Here is an 18,811-nt window from a genome sequence, read left to right as displayed (position 1 = left end):
AGGTTGTACATCAGTTGCTAAATTATAAACAAACACGGGACCAGCTGATTTCACTGATTAGAACACCTTCAGCTGGAGAAGAGGCTCAGAAGTGCAGTGATTCTCCATTCGTGTTCCTGCTGGTTTTTAATCATTCCAAATTGCGAGCGCCTGGCATTCCAGGTGTAGCCCAGCTGTAAATCTGTCCCTGATCTGACTGATGGGACGTAATGAAAACCACCCGCTCTGGTAGTTGACGACCACTGAAGCTACTGCGATTGGCTGATAGACTTGGGCACACATCTGTCTCGTGTCTCCGACTGGTGCTGTGTACGTGAGTGCGCGCACGCCTTCTCCTACATGGGCAAATTGAGCTAACAACAATCACCACATGCCGCATTGATTGAATTTCTACTTTCGATCAATAATTGATGCTAATAGTTAATGCATGCCGTAGCCTGTGCGGGTGTTTGTTTTTTTTTTCACTGCTCATTATGTAATTCCACTCCCTCTCCCTCTTTTGTTATCAACGGGACAGTTTGACGTCATCACCCAGCTCCGGGAAGGTCTGAGCAGCTCGCGGCTGCAGAGCTTCCATCCAGACCAGCCGACGGGCGAAAAACAAACTGCAGCGGTGCTTTAGCTTAGCGAGCCGCTCTGAAAAAAAGTAGGCCAATTGGGTCAGCTGTACTATCGCACGTCTGAATGTGTTCAGATAAGGTAGTGCGCGTTTCTGCACTGACTTGAACCTTTTATGAAACCCGCCCTGCTCACCAGGCACCACCACCATGTCCGACGCTGCTAACACTACGTCTACAAACAACAACGGAGACTCCGGGCTAAACGGTAAGCTAAATGTTACCAAATTTCTGAACAGTAACAGCATGTCAGTGTGTTTTCTCTCCGAGAAACTTGTCGGGGTGCACGGCTGTATGTTTATAATAAATGTATTGGGGGCTCTTAATCGTTAAAGATAGTGTATTCTACCCGTTAATCTTTTTTTTCGGTGGAGACATGAGAACGATATGTTCTGTTTGACAGTGGTAGCGCCAATTGCGTTTTCGACGGGCTTGACTGACAGGCAAGTAAGCCAATAAGCGATTCACGTTAAGGGGTGGAGATGGGTTTAAGCTTTGTCAACAAGGCGATATGGAAGAAGTCAAAACTGGCAAAAAAAATGGGGGCAGAACGTTAGTTGCTGTACTTTACAGTCAATTATATCTTTAGAAATAACAAACACCTATAATATAACATTCCTTACGTGTATACCCTCCCTCATTCTTTTTATGTATTGTACACGTTGGCATGATTCATTTTTACTGTCAAGTCAACTTTATTTGTCAATTCTGCAATATGTGCCAGACATACAGAGCAAGAGAGAAGATAAGAAAGTTAAGTAATATACAAATACGATAAAGAAAGATATATTAGATAGATATAGATAGATTCTAAATGGTGCAAATGTAAGGCAAAATCAAACAATACAGAAAACTAACTTACTGAATCCCTTTTTAAAAAAAAAAAAAAAAAATCCCTTTCAAAGTAATTAGGGATTTTAAACTAAATGAACTAGGCCCACATTAGTGCGTTCACTTCATCTTCACGTGCGTGGAAATGTATCACCTGAGCATTCAGTTGTTGAAATGGGATACATGCAATAACTCCACTTGTATAAGCCATAGAGACGTAAACAAAGGCATGTTTATTACCCTGCTGCACTGACTCAGGGGCTTACTTGGAGAGCTTCTGTGGTTTAAAGTTTTACCACACTATGGGGGGGACGTGACTTGATATGCTATTTCTGGCCACAGTGAGGGGACAGACGTTTTGGACATGAGGAACGAGGGGAAAGTGTTGCAGCACAATTCAGTGTAGGAGGGAGGCAGGTCAGGAATCATACTTTCCAACCACTTTTTTTTATTTTAAGAGACACATAGATTATTTTTTTTATATTGGATTGGGTAGCCAGTGATGGATAGTTGCCATTGCCAGCATTTTGCTGGTGGATAATAATGTTCTACCCTGGTTTACGACCGTAATTGTACATTCAACAGTACTTAGGCTATATCTCTATCTGTATAAGCTCAAAAGCAACTGTCTTGTTATTATGTCTGGTATCAGAACAGTCCACCTTTTTGTATCTGCCTGTTATGCCTCAATATCAATAAAAAATATAGGATAATACCAAAACAAAATGCCCATAAACATTTCAGAAGGGTCAGATATGTTTTATTTTATCTGGGGCCCCATAATCCCTGCTACCACAACATTAACCCAGCACTATTTTTGATTAAACTTACTTTTTCATACTTGGCTGATAAACGTAGTGGTCACCATATGAGTAAGCCAGAATAACTTAATTTATGAAGGATAAAATTCACAGAAGATTTTTGATTGGCGGCATATTAGACTTGCAGTACATGCTGAGACACAACTTCAGGGACAATAAGACCTCACACTGATGAGAAGGAGAGGCCAGCAGTGTGCTCTGTTATCTGAGACTATGTTATTTTTGGTGTTTCCTGGAGCTCTCCCACCAGAGTCATTTTTATCTTAATACCTGGGATCTTCAGGCAAGAGGCCCTCCTCCCTCCTGTCTGCGCCTCAGAATCGGTAGATCAAACAGGTCACATCATGTCTGCTTCCTCTAAACCCACCGCAACAGCTGATAAGTGCTCTTTGGCCAGAATGTTCGGAAGCTTCAGCGTTGCCATGGCCCGTGTGGTTTTGGTCTACCAAGCGGAGACAATGGGCTGTCGCCAGCAGCTTGGCTTGCAGTCCGTTGTGTAATCCGCAGGATGAGTGTAAATGCTGAGTCGAAGCCTGATTTAGGGGGAGGGGTGCATGCATGCATGGGTAGTGGGTATAACTGTCCTGATGCCTGAACTCTCCAATTCAGTCCTCTGAAAGCTCATGTGACCATGGCAGGGGCGTCGGACTGGGGGGAAAAAGGGGACTGAGTACCCAGGGCCCTTATGTGAGGAGGGCTCAAAAAGATGCTAGAATGAATAGCTATGGATGCTGTGAGGGGCCCATAGAAAATGCCTTTATACAGGGCCCAGAATTTTGTGCTACGCCCCTGGACCATGGTGTTTACTTACTGTAGTGGCAGAAGGAGAAAGTGTTTTCAAAGCTGCATGATGAGGGATATTCCCTTTAAAATCCTTGCCCTTGCTAACCTTTTTAGTTGAAACCCACCTTTGACATTCTGTGCCTCCTCTCAGCTGCCAGGCCATGGCAGAGTTCAGCTCACGTAACCAGGGGGAGCGTCCTGTCACAGTCACGGTCAACCACCACAGCACTTAGACGGGCAGGCATTTACTGCTATTTTATCGCACAGCAGTAAATTGAGCTTTGCTCTTGAACTTCTCTGATTGACAGGCTCAGACTGTCTGTCTTGTTGTACCTCCCCAGCGTAAGATCAGGAAATAGCAGGAAAAATCACAGATGCAATTAACAACATTAATGATTTTTGCAAATCCATTTAGATGTGCCACTTTTCTGCTTTCTGCATGCTGGCTCACCAAGACACTAACGACATAAAATAGCCACCATTAATTTTGTTGAACCTAGGTGCTTGTCCTGCTATGACAAGTCAAACGCCTGTTGTAAAAAAAGGCCTTTGAAGGCTTCAACTATAACTCTCTCTCTCCTCTCACGAACAGACAATATGTCAGAAATGTATCACTCTGTGGAGATGAAGAAAATAAGACAAATCTTACCACTACACATAAAAATCAGTTTATTTTGAGTAATCACTAAGAGAAGGGTGAGCATTTTACACAACAGCTGTAATGCATGCATGTCACAGCGGCGAAAGCACAGTTGCAATTAATGAAATGATGGTTATATTTAATTTAGGTGTCTTAGTTTACGGGTCCAGTTATTGTGCATGTTTGCTCAGTGGCCTGACTTACTGGGACACAAATGTAACCATCGTTAATTACATTAGTTTTGCCTGTGCTTGTCCTGTCATGACAAGTCAAAATGTCTGATATAAAAAAGCCATTTGGAAGCCCCTTGCTTACCCAAAGTGAAATTATTTGTCAAAGCTTCTGATGTGCATATACAATCAAAAGTGCACGAAGCAAAAAGCGAAGATCAGTGGCTGTACCAAAACAAGAAAAGCTAGGCAGTGCATTGTGCCTTGCTGTAGAGGCACAGGCAGGCTATTATTCTGGGAATGTTACCAAAAGGGGTGGTAATATTCACGACATTCGCTTCCCATCTGCATACTTATAATCTTATTGGCCAATGTAAGCAAATGGACTGCTCCTCGGGGCATATCAGATCTTGCTGAGCAGGATATTGTCTTATTCGTTTATTGACATGACTTTACACTGGCCCTGTTTTATCAGCCGAGCCCGACACAAGTTTTGCTTACGTTTTTAATATCCTCTAATAATGGTTCTCTACCACAATAAGAATAATAGATCATTTATTCTTATCCAGATTGCCTGGTATTATTTACAGCTCATTATTTTTAATGAGAAAGTCAGGAATTACTAAATCTGTTTATTTTTGGAATATTGAGATCAAGTGGGGGGAAAAAACAGGAATGTAAACTTTTTTGCAACCTTGCGTAATAAACTATGGTGGTCAGCGTTTTGTTGCAACAGGAAATTAAACGTTTGAGTGCACTGGTTGGGGCATAAAAACGGAAAAACACAACCTTAAACCAACCTTTTTAAAAAAAAAAATAAAAATCTGTTTTCTGTTTTGGTGAAAATCATTAAAAACCAAAACACTGAGTACTCGTGGCACTGACAGAGGTGAGTGAATGAAAGTTGTCTGTTCTCCCAGGGTCCTGGGTTGAGCTGGAGATGAACAGAGGCACAGCCAGAGCGTCCCAGTCACCCTCCACAGATGGCCCGGCCCCGGGCCTGCTGCCCCTCCCTCAGGTGGAGGAAGAGGAGGCCATAGTGGGGGGGCTGGAGCACGTCCCATCTTCGTCCTCCATCCACAACGGAGACATGGAAAAGATCCTGCTGGATGCCCAGCACGAGTCGAGCCGCAGCAACTCCTCCTGCGACAGGTAGTGCTAAAGAGGAACTCCACCAATTTTACACATCAATGTTTTAAGTGAAAAATGCACTGTGGGGGGGGGGTGGAGTTAGGAAGAAGTGGCTCAAAGCTACATTAACCGCTACTGGCACACAACACACCCTGAATCTCCGACCGACCTGTCCACCAACCTTTTAACAAGGTAGAAGAATGTGTGGAGTGAAAAAAAAAAAAAATACAATATATCTGGTTCTGCTTCACAGTAAGACATGTTTTTTTTTTAAATGCAATAAGCTAATCTTTCTATAACTCTTACAAACTTACAAAATAAAGGTTTAGCTTAACATTAAATGCAGAAAACACAGGAATTTCCACCATGATTGAAAAATTCAAAGAAAATCACGAGTTCTTGGGTTCATACAAGTCTGTGTTTATAGTTGTGGAAGATTTAGGGCACGTGGGGGAGTTTGGATCCTGTCTAATGTTCTTCTCTTCACTTTCACTCAGTTTAGAGGAGCCTGCTTCAGAAGTTAGGTGTGATTTAAGCTAAATCTCCTCCATGCTGTATGCTGAGATGGTTATAACGCTTGATTTGATGTAAAGCTTGAGGATGTTAAGAAACCTGTTGTTAGCATCTTATTGTCACCATAAATTGACAAAGCCAGTGTAAAGCTGTGGGGTTATAAAATTGGTAGTCTCGCATTGCCAGACCCTCCTCCACAGCGCTGTGGAGGAGGGTCTGGCCAGTCCACACAACATTCCGGGAGAGGGGAAAAAAAACGGGCTCTGGTTTATTGGTATGACTTTAAACCAATCACAATCGTCTTGGGCCAGACGCAGGTCTGATGTCTCTACAAAATAGCCTCGGGAAGGAACTTGTTTTGGTGGAACGTTTATACGTAGGGAGGCAAGCTCTGGAATTAAAATGGCTGTCGAGTGTGTGATGAGAATTTTACTTAAAAAAAAAAAAAAAAAAAAAAAGAAGATAAATATAATTTTAATGTCGGTTCTAGCTCAGTGGATGTTTCCCAAATCAACAGGAGTTTAGAATGCCAACACAAAGCAAGCGGAAGGTGAGGGACATTTGGCGGAACCTCCGGCAGCGCCGGAACAATCCTGTAAATGAAACGTCGTTGATATAGCGCAGTGTGTGTGTGTGTGTGTGTGTGTGTGTGTGTGTGTGTGTGTAAAATCTAAAGGAAGTCATCTTCGTCCAGTCTTGCTCCATTTAAAACAATCTGGGTGTTTTATTAAGTAAAATCTGAATAAAACCAGTAATTGTAGTATAGTTCAAATGTTGCGAAAACAGCAGTCTTGAGTAGCGTGACTGAAATATAACTTTTCAGCCAAATACTTTTAGCCTAGATGCCCAGACGGCTGTTCCATCTGCGAACCACCCAGTAAAAGCTCCCTGTAAGTAAAAAGTTAGACTTGCACCTTTTTTTTCTATGAGAGTCATTTAATATTGGTCACATAGCTTCTAAAAACCCTCAACCCTTGATATTCCTGTAGGGAAACTGAAATTAGCCCATACATCAGGAGTGGCTTCTCTTTCATAATTGCGCTCTCAACATGCTGAGTCAGCTTTGACTCTGACTGGACAGCTGCTTAGGAGTTGAGTTGGCTTCTGGAAATAAAATGACGCCCTTTTCACAGCGTGCCGTTAGAAAAATCATGCCTTCAATTCCCATCCACGTCATTGTGATTGTGTGCAATCCTGGAAGGCTGCTGCGATAAAGCACAGCTTATCAGAGAGCTGGCCTGTCAGATGTCAGTCACCTGAGGATGTTTGGGAAGAACGCTGTATCAACAAGCTGCTCCAAAATAAGTTGAAACGCAAACGTCAACATGACGCCGTCCTAACACTTTTAGAACAACTTAGGTGTCATATTACACAGATTGAATTAAGAAAATGTTTTCCTCTCCTGCCAAGACACACACACTCCAGTAAACATGTCATCAGAGAGGTCAGAGTACAGAAGCAGCTGGGTGAAGGACTGGTGAAACATTCTACACTGCTCTAACATCAAGCTTTCTTGCTCTGAATCTGGACTCACTGGAGTGAAACTTAATAATACAAAATGACTTGTCATGTCCTGTACATACTGGTTAGTATAAGTATGACAAAGCAGGCCTGGTGCTCATGACATGTTACATTTTATTTCCATTGATTTTTACCAATTTCTCCCATATACAACAAAATTAAATGTAGCGACACAAAATCCACTATGAATTGAAGTAAAGTTGACTTATTAAATTACGGGAGTCACAGAGTCATTGGAATAAACTACATGGACGAATATCCATAAAACGGCAACATTCATTTCCCATTAAATTCTTCCTCATAATCTTAAAATAAGCTCTTAAATAATAATATCGCAACAACAAGGCATTGCTTCTGCCAAACAGAACAGGATGGTATCGGCCCTACTTCCTGGCAGAAGACATTTGACTCAGGATGAAATGTGATGCCATTAATACATGACAAGGAGGGCTAATATGAGAGCTGTGAGTTAGCAATGATAATTCTTTTCATTTACTGGCTTTTCTTCCTAATTGCATAGTCTGTTAAATGTCAGGAAATAAAAAGAAGTGCAAGTTTCCAGAGCCACATATGCCACCGTTGTTTTCTGAACAACCACTACAACTCTAAACATTTTGTAATGGTGCAAAATGGAGAAAATGTGCCATTTAAAACCACTCTTATTGGATCATTATTGATAAATTACTTAAAGGGACAGTTCACCCCAAATCAAAGATTTTTTTCTCCTCCTACCTGTAGTGCTATTTATCAGTGTAGATAGTCTTGGTTTCTCTCCACTCCACTCCACTTGTGGAGCTCAAAGTGCAATGTAGGAACTATTTTCTTTCTACTGAACTATACCTACCAACCGTATCCCCACACAGAAGGAAGCGTGCTCATGGCTCTGAGCTGTAACTATAGCTAACCGATACCGCTAGCTCATCTGAGCTAGCAAATGTTACAGCTCAGCCAAGGAAGACACCATTAATGTTCACATCTTGCGCTGTGGCGAGCCTGTTGTAGTTCCATTATACTGGAGAGAAGGCCCGACATCTCCAACGCTGGGCAACTTGCACCAAAACAATCTAGACTGATTAAATAGCAGTACAGGTCGGAGGGAAGATGAGTATTTTTGATTTTGGGGCTAAACTGTCCCTTTTTTAATCAATTATTTGATCATTAGAATAGTTGATTGATTTTATGTTAATTAATTAAGTGATTGGCCCTAGCTATTACACCAAAGCCAGTAGGCAAGTTTCTCAAGTAAATAATTTGGCCAGAAGTATTAATAAGTACAAATATTGGGAATTAAAAATAGTTTAATTTCATGTTATATGTTCTTGGCTGTCTTCTTGGTTTCTAACATCTTGAGACTATGTAGGAAAATGAGTGTTCTTCCTTTGACCTGTTATTGCTTGGACTTAATGCGTTTTGGTTAGTCAGTTGACTTATGGTTATTCAAAGCACTTGCTGAGGTCGCTTGTTGTTTAATATCTTTTGTGCCCTGATTTGGAATGGCTCATCATCATGACCTAAACTATGTGTTATGAAACAATCAGATCACGATTGTTTTTGTGGTTCGTATCCCATCCTCTCCTGGCTTGACTGAAAGCAGCGGCGAGCGCTCAGAGAACAAAGTGACACAAAGCAGGGTTCAGTTCACAATGTTCTAAAGGTTTAATGAGACACACAGGGATATACACATTTTCACAATCACAATCACTCCATTCACTTATATGACGTGTAGTGAGATAAGAAAGGACAGAAGGATTGTCTCAAGGTTGGTTCACACAGATAAATCTTCAGGGAAGAAAACAGTGTTACAATTAAAACAGTCGAGAGAGGCTTTTACACAATGGAACGTAACATATTCACAACACTGTTTGAGTTTGTTTGAGTGTTCTGCCACACGATTGAATCAATTACCTGTAGGGCTGGGTACCGAATTCAATACTTTTTAGGCACCGCCTCATAAGTATAGAGTATCGAAAAATGCCTCGTCATTAAATACCTAATTTCAATACCTTTTAAATCTCATCAGCGTCAGTGAGCCAATAAGCAGGCAGCATGCTTCTACCAAGATCTAATAACGCCGGTGACAGGCTGTCTAACGTTACACATCGCAGAGACCACGCAGGAAAAACTCTACGTTACACAGAGAGACGGGGCTCACGTAGTAGGAGCTGAAAAATAAATAAAAGATTTGTGCTGTTATGTGTAATGTTGTAATTTCTTTTTGTTTTATAAAATTGGTATAGATAAAAATGTATCGTTTAGGAACCGGTATCAAAGTCACGGTATTTGTATCGGTACCGTTACCCAGCCCTAGTTACCCGCCAGTCAATCAGAAACAAATATAATATAAAGAAGCCATGGTTTTGCTCTGATTTGTGGTTTCTGACTCTGCCCACAGCCCCCCGCGGCCCCACAGTCCCCAGGCTGACGGACAGATCATCTTTGACGTGGACGTGAGCGGCAGGAGAGACAGTCTAGTAAGAGCTTGTGTGCCCCTCAGGTTCTCCATCAGTCTGTTGTCATGGCAACCTCAACCACTGGCCCTGAAGTGGTGTGTGTACATGATAATGACAACTGCTGTCTGCCTTTAGTTTCCATGGAGATGGTTTCTTTGGCACAGCAATTGTTGTCACTGTCACTACCCGATGTGAGTCGAGTGCAGATGTGAGTTGCGCATGCTCAGATTTAAACGGTTTACGGCGTAACGCCAAGGGATCCGGATCCGGCAAACATCTTAGCTATCTATGGTTGTTTGATTGCTAACGTTAGCTCAAAACGCCATTGAGTGATTGCTAACTTGTAGCCAGCAGTGAACGAACTTCGTTATGTAGGTCCATTTTTATTGTATTGACATTACAGAAGTCTCTCGTTAGCAGGTTCTTGTAGGCTACTTCAGCCTCTAATCTAGAACTGACATCAGGGATCATGCCGTGAAAATGTGATGCCTTACGCTAAATAATAAATTACTGCTATGTAATGTAACCGCAAAACAGATCTGAGTGAAATCTGTCATTGTCGCAAAGTGACGCATGCGCAACTCACATCTGCGCTCGACTCACATCGGGTAGTGACAGTCACTATTACTGTCACTCTTCTTCTTCACTCTTTGTCTCGTTTGATCTCAGGCAGAGCACTCTGCAAACAGAACTTTTGTGAAAACGTTTTCTGTACTGATTTGAAAATGAATCCCTGTGTCCATGACACACAGTCTTTAAAGTGTGTGTGTGTGTGTGTGTGTGTGTGTGTGTGTGTGTGTGTGTGTGTGTGTGTGTGTGTGTGTGTGTGTGTGTGTGTGTGTGTGTGTGTGTGTGTGTGTGTGTGTGTGTGTGTGTGTGTGTGTGTGTGTATAGTCAGAAGAGGACGTCTTGGACAAGGAGAGGGATATGGACATCCTGATGAAGGATGCAGACTGGGTTGCTGACTGGTCTAGTAGACCGGAAAACATCCCCCCCAAGTAAGTCTTAACTCGGCAAACATCAGCGCGATGTTTCCATGGCAACTGAACACACACAGCTGCTTGTTTGTCCAGAGAATGGTGGTTAGTTATTATTGTAATAAAGTTGGTTAAAAGCACACATGTAAAACCAGCTGCCAGAAATTGTGCATGAAACTCTGAGGCTGACAGCCTTTGAAGAGTTAAAGCTTAATTGCTTTAAATCTACAAATCTTCTTCAAAGTCTTTTTTTCCCCCTCAAAAATCTAAGCTATTCATATTTTGTCTCGTGAAGACCATCTCTGATTTGAAATCATCATTATTTTTTACCCCTTAATAAATGTTTCTTTAATGCCTCACAGCCACGATTTCTGCTGGTGCACAACCATATAACCTGTTGATTCACCGTTTCTGGTCATCCAGACATCAATTATGCCCTGGGTGTGTCTATTCTTTCAGATATAATTGTATATGCATCATAAATGTCAGAAGTCCTTTTGCTGCACACACTTGTATACACAAATACACAAAAAAAAACAATAAAATGATGTCATAGATTTCGGGACGATCCAGCCTAATTCTTCAAACATAAAACCTATAGCTTTTTTCATAGCCAGTCAACAAAGGGCTAGCAGCAATAACATGGACTAGGTGGGTGTCTCTGTTTGTCAGTTTGCAACAATATTGCCAACATAATCAGCAGCCCTCTGTGCAGCCAAAGGCTCAAACATAAATAATATGGGATGAGACCAGGAATAAGAACAGGCTCCTCCTCTTCCATCTGCTCAAGCAGCAGCCACCATAACTGATTACTGAAGTCATCTAAAGATATAGCTCCTCTAATGATTCCTAAAGTATGACTTCAAATTAAAGCTCACCCCCCCTCTCAAAAATAAAAACAAAAAATAGATGTCTGGGGGACATATCTACCATGACAACTGTGCTGTGTCTAAAATGACTGTGATCTTTGCAGGGAGTTTCATTTCCGTCACCCTCGACGCTCAGTAACACTCAGCATGAGGAAGACCGGGGTCATGAAGAAAGGAGGAATCTTCTCTGCCGACTTCCTCAAAGTCTTCATCCCCTCGTTGCTACTATCGCACATCCTCGCTCTGGGGGTGGGGTAAGAAAAAACACCACAGATAACCTTTCTGATCACCGAGTGAACATTAAGCCTGGCAGTAGTTTAGGCTTATCAGTGAACGATCACCATGGGTTTCATGTAGATTTTTGTTTTTTTTGTTTTTTTTGTTTTTTTGTTTTTTTTTTTCCATCATTTTTTTTTACAAGCTCTTCACCTTTTTATATTCATAAACAGTTTTAATTGTACATAAACCCCACTAGGGGGAGCTGTATGGCCGCAGACACGAGTCAGCCGTGTCCTCCCTGCCTTTGTATCTGCGTGCCAAACTGGCAGAGCAGCTGCTGGCTGAGAGGCTGCACACCTGCTATGTCTCCGTGAGCCCCGACACTCCCAGCAGCACTTTCTGCTCACAATAACACGTGTTAAAATAATCCTGGCTCCTCAATAAGATAATGTTACATCAAAGATACCTCCGAGAGCAGGCTTTTCATGTACGTGATGTGGTATACTACGCAATGGGTGTCATTAACAAACCTGTCGTCATCATCACAGCGTCTCTGTTGGCCATTCTGGAGTTTATACAGTTACATAAGTAGTCACTGCAGTGCTCTCACTGAACTCTGTTTGTGAAGAAGTTTATGAGAAAAGGTGCTAATAGTTTTATTATTGGTATTTCTGTTCATTTTAATCCCTCACAGTCCTCCATATATGAGCTTTAAAGTTACCGGTTAGTCTGCGATGCTGGGTTTTGCTTATAATATTCCCACATTTTCTAGAAATGTGTTTAAAATGTGCAAAACTTGGCTATTGTGACGTGTCTATAGCAGGAAAAGAAAAAGTTGAACTAATACTTTTTTTCTCGTGTTCCGACTGGACCAATTTGGGGATTATTAAGTTCCTCTGGCCGCAGTTCCTGTAATTCTTTCAGCTCCTACTTCAGGGCAGGGTCTTTTCCCTTTTCCGCATAGGAACCCTTAGTGACCTAGCAACGTCTGAAACACAAACAGTACATATTCTTCACTGTCTGTTGCAATTCGCCTACGTATGCTAACCAGCTAATTGTTAATGCTAGTTAAACTTACCCGTCATTTTGTTTGCCTGTTGCGCTCTGCTCTTCTATCTTCTTCCATCATATTAATTAGGATCATATTAAGCTGGAGCCTTCATCTTCTATGTTTCTCTGTTAAGTACTACAGCCTAGTCTTTAATATTTGTATGTGGCGCTAAAGTCAAGTGACGACGCTAAAGACCATTGCCGTGCTTGCGTCACTCCCTTACCCCTCCTACCAGTTCCTATGGCCACTTGGCCAGTGTGAATGCAAATGGCAAAACCGGTTTTGGGGGAGAGTAGTTAGTAGAACTGTTTAGAAGTGGACTGTTCCTATAACTACGTTCGTGAACTACTTGGTCGGAAAGAGGCTATTAATGATGGCTCTGTTGCACCATTATTGCAATGAAGCAATTGACGTTATTCGTTACACCCGTGAAGGACAAGTCAAAATGCAGTGAAAAGGGACTGAGATGCACCGATTGCAATTTTCTTGGCCGATTCAGATTTGTTTTAAATTCTGGCCTGCCGATTCCGTTTTTTTTTTTAACTGTCTTTCTTCTTAAGAACTAATGATTAACAGCATATCCAAACATTTTTGAAACTTTTCTTTAATGCCCCAGGTTACAGCACCTTCTCTCACACATACAAATCTCTAAATAAGAAAAGGGCTCCAGGTTACTGGACAGAGCTTATTTTTTTTTGTACAAATTAAAATCCAACTGAAAATGATTTGCAGCCACTGCATCTCACATGTTTAGAGGCATGTTCACATATAGTATAGAGTTATCTATTTAATATCTACCTAAAACTATGTATTTCTATTAGGACTGTACTATATATATATATATATATATATATATATATATATATATATTTTTTTTTTTTTTTTTTTTTTTTTAAATCGTCATCGCAATATGAACTTGCGCAACAGACATATCGGGAAAGGCTGCAACATATCGCAAAATACACTTTTTTGTGTTAGTTCAAAGAAAATATCAGCAGAAAACAGCACTTTAAAATGTAATGGAAGTTCTTTAATATCTGTTATCACAAATCGCATATTTTCCTCATATCATGCAGCCCTAATTTCTCTTTCCTATTTATTTATACAAACCTATTTATGAATCAGTATCTGCTTACAAGAATGTAAAGTTGTGTGTGTATTATATTAACTCATGCAGCAAGCAGCGTCGCACAACTGACTGACTCGCACTGTTAGCAGAAGAGGTGTGTGTGTGTGTGTGTGTGTGTGTGTGTGAGAGAGAGAGACACACAATAGTCGATTACTCTCTCTGCTGCTACATGGGTGCAGCGTATAGACAAGAGGTTACGCTTTTCTGGAGACGTTCTTAGCCGTCGACGAGGAAATACCTCGCATGTCAGGTCTAGTAAATACACCGCTGCAGTTGGATGTTTTTCACAGTGATAGAGTTTTGCCAGTCACAGTCCCATGCTGCAATGAGGATGGTTTGTTGGATGGTGATATGTGTGTCTGTGTACATTCTTCTCAACAGAGTCTACATCGGTAAGAGGCTGACCACGCCACCCGCCAGCTCCTTCTGAGCCTGAAACGGAAGAAAAGTGCCTGAGAAGTGGCCATGAATTGTTGAAGAAAGTTTTGCTGTCGTGAGAAGAAAAAACGCCCATGTCTTCTCCCTCTGTCCCGCCTGCCCCCCGCTTCCCTTCCTGAGATATGACATGTTCTCAGGAGAAATGCATCTTTCCTCTCTCTCTCCCCTCCTTCCCCACCCTTTATTTCTTGATCGACTGTTCCTCTGACTCTGTAGATACCCCCCCACCCCTCTCCCCCTCTCCTCCTGCCTTATATCCTTCACTCATTTATGTAAGCTTTTCAAAAAATGAATAAGGTCCCATATTTCCTTTTCCCCAGCGCTTTGGGTTTAATGTTTATAACGGGTGGGTTTTCAGGGAGGGTTGCAGCATCAAACCAAACTCTTCTACTACACACTACCCCTTGATCATCTGACAACAAGGGAGGACTGTCCAGTTTTAGAAATGACCACAGATTGTGCCACCTACATGAGTAGCCCAACAGTCGGATCTCTAAGAGGATTCGACCAAATTCAGAGTCGGCTTCGCAAACTGGAATTGTAGTCATGCCTTTTTGAAAGTAGCCATTTTGTAAATTTTCTTTAATATAGTTTTTATTTTTATTTTACAACTGTGGTTTATTGAGAAGGTGCAACGATGAAAGGGGTTACCATAGTGGCCATCCTAAATCACAAACGCTTCTGATTTGCACTGGGGAAGTCTCCGGCTTATAAAGAGAGATTTCTGTGACGTTTTTGTGATGGAAACTAGATGTGAAAATCTATTCAATTCTGCATCCAAATGAATATTTTGCAAAGTGACAATAACTAGAAACCAGAGTGTAGATGTGTGCTGTGCAGGCAGGCAGCGCGTCCTTCTCAGCGTGTACACTAACAGTATTTTGTGGTTGGGCCTTGGGTAACGCCACTGTACGGTCCAGAAATGTTCATTGTCCACGTTGTTCTTCTAGTGAGCTTCCTGGTTTGTTTGCAACATATTGTAGAGCTGGTTTGGTCCTGACGGCTCAGGTCCCACTTACTTTTACTCCAGATTGGGCTGGATATGACACGCCACTGTGGTCATATTCAAAAGGCTTCCGACCAAAAAGCTTAAACGTGAGATTTGAAATAAAGAGAACTTGCTTTATTGACATTTGTTTCAAGGATGTTTGAGTAAATTTATTTAAAAGTTAAGGTATACTAAGCAGGATTTGTCGGTTGGTCGGTTTGTGGAGACAGCGTTCAAAGTTGGCCCCTCCTCTAGGGGAGAGAGAGAAAGCAGCGGCGGGCGCGCAAGCTAGAGAGTGAATGGAGAGAGGGAATGGCACCAGCGAGAACAAAGCCGTGAAACGGACGAATAACTCGTTATTTTCTGATTGTTTCACGGCGATTACATTCTAAAGCGCAAATAAACACACCTGCACCTCTGCACACCTCAGCGGGAAGGTTTGTGTGAATGCAGAGCTTGTGTCAGTCGAACAGCACAAACACAGCGACAGCGAGGTGACCGGGCTGCACACTTTGCATGCTGTTATTAGCTGGGGGTTACACACCCACGTGGGGCCCAAAGACTGTGGTTGATGCCCAGAAACATCCCACACACAGCAAAATAAGAAGAAAGGGCAGATACAGACACCGCTACACACTTCTAGTAGGTCATAAGTAATGATTGAGAGAGATTATTTGTGTATTAGTCCATAAATAGTTTTTTAGGAAAATGCTGCTTATATACCTTTTTTTCTTTTTTTTTTTTTTCTTTTTTTTTTTTTTTTAAAACTATTTTATGAAAGATAAGACTTTAAAGATATTGGTTGGATCAGGAGAATTGTTTTTAACGCCACTCTTTGTTAAAAAAAATGTCCAGTGATAGCCAGCCCTGCTCTCTTTAACACTCCAACACGTTTACCAAAATGTCCACAGAAATGACTTCATCAAGCTGCAGATGAAGGGAACTGATTCCAGGGTTTTGACAGGCAAAAGGTGGTCCTCAGTTTGACATTTGCAGATGTGCAGCGACTTCTAATCGACTGAAGGGAGGTTTGTTTTTACCTAACAAGGCTCTGCTTTAGGTGTAAACACAGGTACTTGGCTAGCATGTTCAGTAAGGTCCACAGCATGATTAAAAAGCTTGATCTCAGACATCAGGGGGGGTGGACTGTGGTCAGTGGTCAGTTTTGTCCCAAGTGGACCTTCCACAGCCAGTCCTGGGTCAAGTAATATTTGATTTAGAAGTGTTTTTTTTTCTGCTTTTTTTTTTTTTTTTTTTTCTTGTTGCTAACTACTTTGACAGATGTACAGGTTTTTACTTATAGGATGACACATTGAGTTTCAGTTTTAAAGGTGAGCATTATACCGCCTGATGTTACTTTTTTGCCTTTTCAAAAAATTATTTTATGATAACTTCCATTTCAGTGTTACATTTCCTGGAGAAAGAAAAAGAGAAGACAAAAAAAAAAAAACTTGAAAGAAGCAACTTCTATGAGTGCTGATAGTTTTTAAAATCAATCATAACGTCATAACTAGGAGGAAGATTTTAGTTTAGCGTTCGTCGACCCCCACTTGAAGGCATAGATGTGAAAGTATCTGAAAAAATACTACTTGAAGTTAAAGTAGAATTAGCCTCTCTTTGAAATATATATTTTTTTTAAATAAATAAAAGCTGCAAATGCTATTTGACCCAGCAGGTCGACTCAGGACGCGTTACCTTTTTGTTTTCCCTCGTACGACTCATTAACTACCAACAATGACTGGGGTTTTGTCTCTATTTCAGCCACAGAGGTGCCTGTGTTTGTACATGCGGTGTTTGACAGCGGCATTTTGGATTGTTCTTTCCTGTTTGACAGCGGTATTTTGGAATATTCTTTCCTGTTTGGTTTGTTTCAAGTAGTCTGTTTTTAAGTTTTCCCCCCCGTGATGTTGCAGAAAGATTGTGAACGCACAGAGCGAAGTCAAGTTTAAAAGTGTGAAAATAGAACCTCTATTGTTGATGGCAGGACCTGATGTGAATATAGGAGAGTGAAGTGTGGAAAGAGACTTTCCTCAGGCTGTGATGGTCTAACAGTAGTTATTTGTAATAATGCATTTACTTTGATTTTCTTTTTCCCATTACATTGGAATAATTGATAAAACATTTTGTCATTAAAGATTACCTGAATGAAGCTTTTCACTGTGTGTTTAATACTTCAGTCATTTAAAGAGCCATTATTATTACTGAATAGCTTAATATGATTAGTAACACAATGGGGAATTTAATCATTCTAGTAAATCACTGGGTATGTAAAAACTGTAAAAAGAAAAATGTTTTGCTAAATGCAATTTTTGAAATTGAATTACCTTGAAATCAATTTTACCTTTTTTGTTGATGCAAAAATGTATGACGCACACAGAATGGACCCACAAATGCACAACTCAGGTACGTAAAATACAATGTTTTAGTAGCAAGCTAATAAAGCAAGGCAACAGTGTCCAGTAAACAGCAGGCAAAAGGGAAACCCGGGAAAACAGGAAATGGTCAAAATCCAAGGGAATACAGGAACTCAGGATAACTGGACACAGGGAAAACTGCTTGAAGGCTGAACACAGGGAAGCAGACAATCTCGCACTGGGGCAAGGGGAAGACAACTTAAATACACAAGACAGGGGAGACAATTGAGACAGGTGCAACACATTAGGGCGGGGACAGGTAATCACACAGGTGGGAAAATGTACAACAGGAAGTAAAACAAAGAACAGAACCTACAAAATAAAACAGAAAATATGAAACAAACTAAAAAACAGACAGGGACGAAACATGACAATGTGTAATCCTTAAGGCCTTAAACTGATTATTCTATGATTAATCTATAAAATAAATTATAAATGTTTGTTTCATTTGACCAGCAGGCCAAGAAATATCTACAGTACTCAATTTGCTATGATATGAAACTGTTAGAAGCAACCAAATCTCAAACTTATCGAATAAGTATTGCCACAGAAGACCTTAAAGTGGACAGAAAAATGGAAATATTAACATTTTATAATTTACGACTGGCAAACTCCATCTGCTGAGGAAGAGTTTATGTAAACAGGTACAAATGTAATGCCCAAACATGGTTTTCATTTTGTATAACCATCATCATTTGCAAGTGCCTTTTCAATATTTCAAGTGTTAATTGTAAAAACATGTCTTGAATGAAGTGTTTTTTTCCGTCTCCTTGGTTCCACACCCTGTCGCCCTCAGCAGCTGCCACACGTCCCAACCGTTCTTCTGGCCAGGATTGAAGTCCACAGCAGCAGAAACACATAGCTGAGACCTGACGCATAATCGGGCCTCTCAGGTAATCCCAAGACGTTTTCTGAACTGGCTGGAAATTCCTACGAGCTCTGCTTGACACTTGCAGTATGAAGACACTCAGGACATTTTGCAGCTGGGGTGAAGAGACGCTGAGTTTGCCTTTTAATATTAAAAGTATTTATTAGACAATGGATAGCTTAAATCAATTACATTTAGGTTGCAATCTTTACAAATGATGCATTGTAATGGCTCTTAAAAAGGGCCGCATTTGTTGGGTGTGAGATTGTCGTCTCTTATGGGTCCTCCGTCGCCCTGCTGTAGCAAACCTTGTTTGTTCAAAGCTTCTCCTGTCAAATACAAAACTTCTAGAAGTGTCAAGTTTTCTTCGCATAATCTCCC

The 18,811-nt window shown here is 41.1% G+C and overlaps 1 protein-coding gene across 1 annotated transcript; it reads left to right on the top strand.

Moving 5' to 3' along the window:
• The first annotated feature begins 336 nt into the window (after positions 1-336).
• Positions 337-16,876, top strand: bnip3lb (BCL2 interacting protein 3 like b). The gene is made up of 6 exons (XM_031277392.2): positions 337-825; positions 4,783-5,014; positions 9,420-9,498; positions 10,372-10,475; positions 11,428-11,577; positions 14,104-16,876. The coding sequence occupies exons 1-6, from the start codon at positions 768-770 to the stop codon at positions 14,150-14,152; spliced, it is 672 nt and encodes a 223-aa protein (XP_031133252.1). The 5' UTR covers positions 337-767; the 3' UTR covers positions 14,153-16,876.
• The last annotated feature ends 1,935 nt before the right edge of the window (positions 16,877-18,811 follow it).

The sequence above is a fragment of the Sander lucioperca genome, chromosome 14 (genome assembly GCF_008315115.2).
Source record: "Sander lucioperca isolate FBNREF2018 chromosome 14, SLUC_FBN_1.2, whole genome shotgun sequence".
NCBI lineage: Eukaryota > Metazoa > Chordata > Actinopteri > Perciformes > Percidae > Sander > Sander lucioperca.
Note: the sequence above shows the minus strand (reverse complement) of the source record. Positions and strands in the feature narration are given on the sequence as shown.

Bases quoted from the DNA above. Each gene is read 5' to 3' on its own strand.
- bnip3lb (XM_031277392.2), top strand. From the start codon at position 768: ATGTCCGACGCTGCTAACACTACGTCTACAAACAACAACGGAGACTCC. The intron at 5,015-9,419 runs GTAGTGCTAAAG...CTCTGCCCACAG, and splicing joins AGCAACTCCTCCTGCGACAG to CCCCCCGCGGCCCCACAGTC. The intron at 10,476-11,427 runs GTAAGTCTTAAC...TGATCTTTGCAG, and splicing joins CCGGAAAACATCCCCCCCAA to GGAGTTTCATTTCCGTCACC.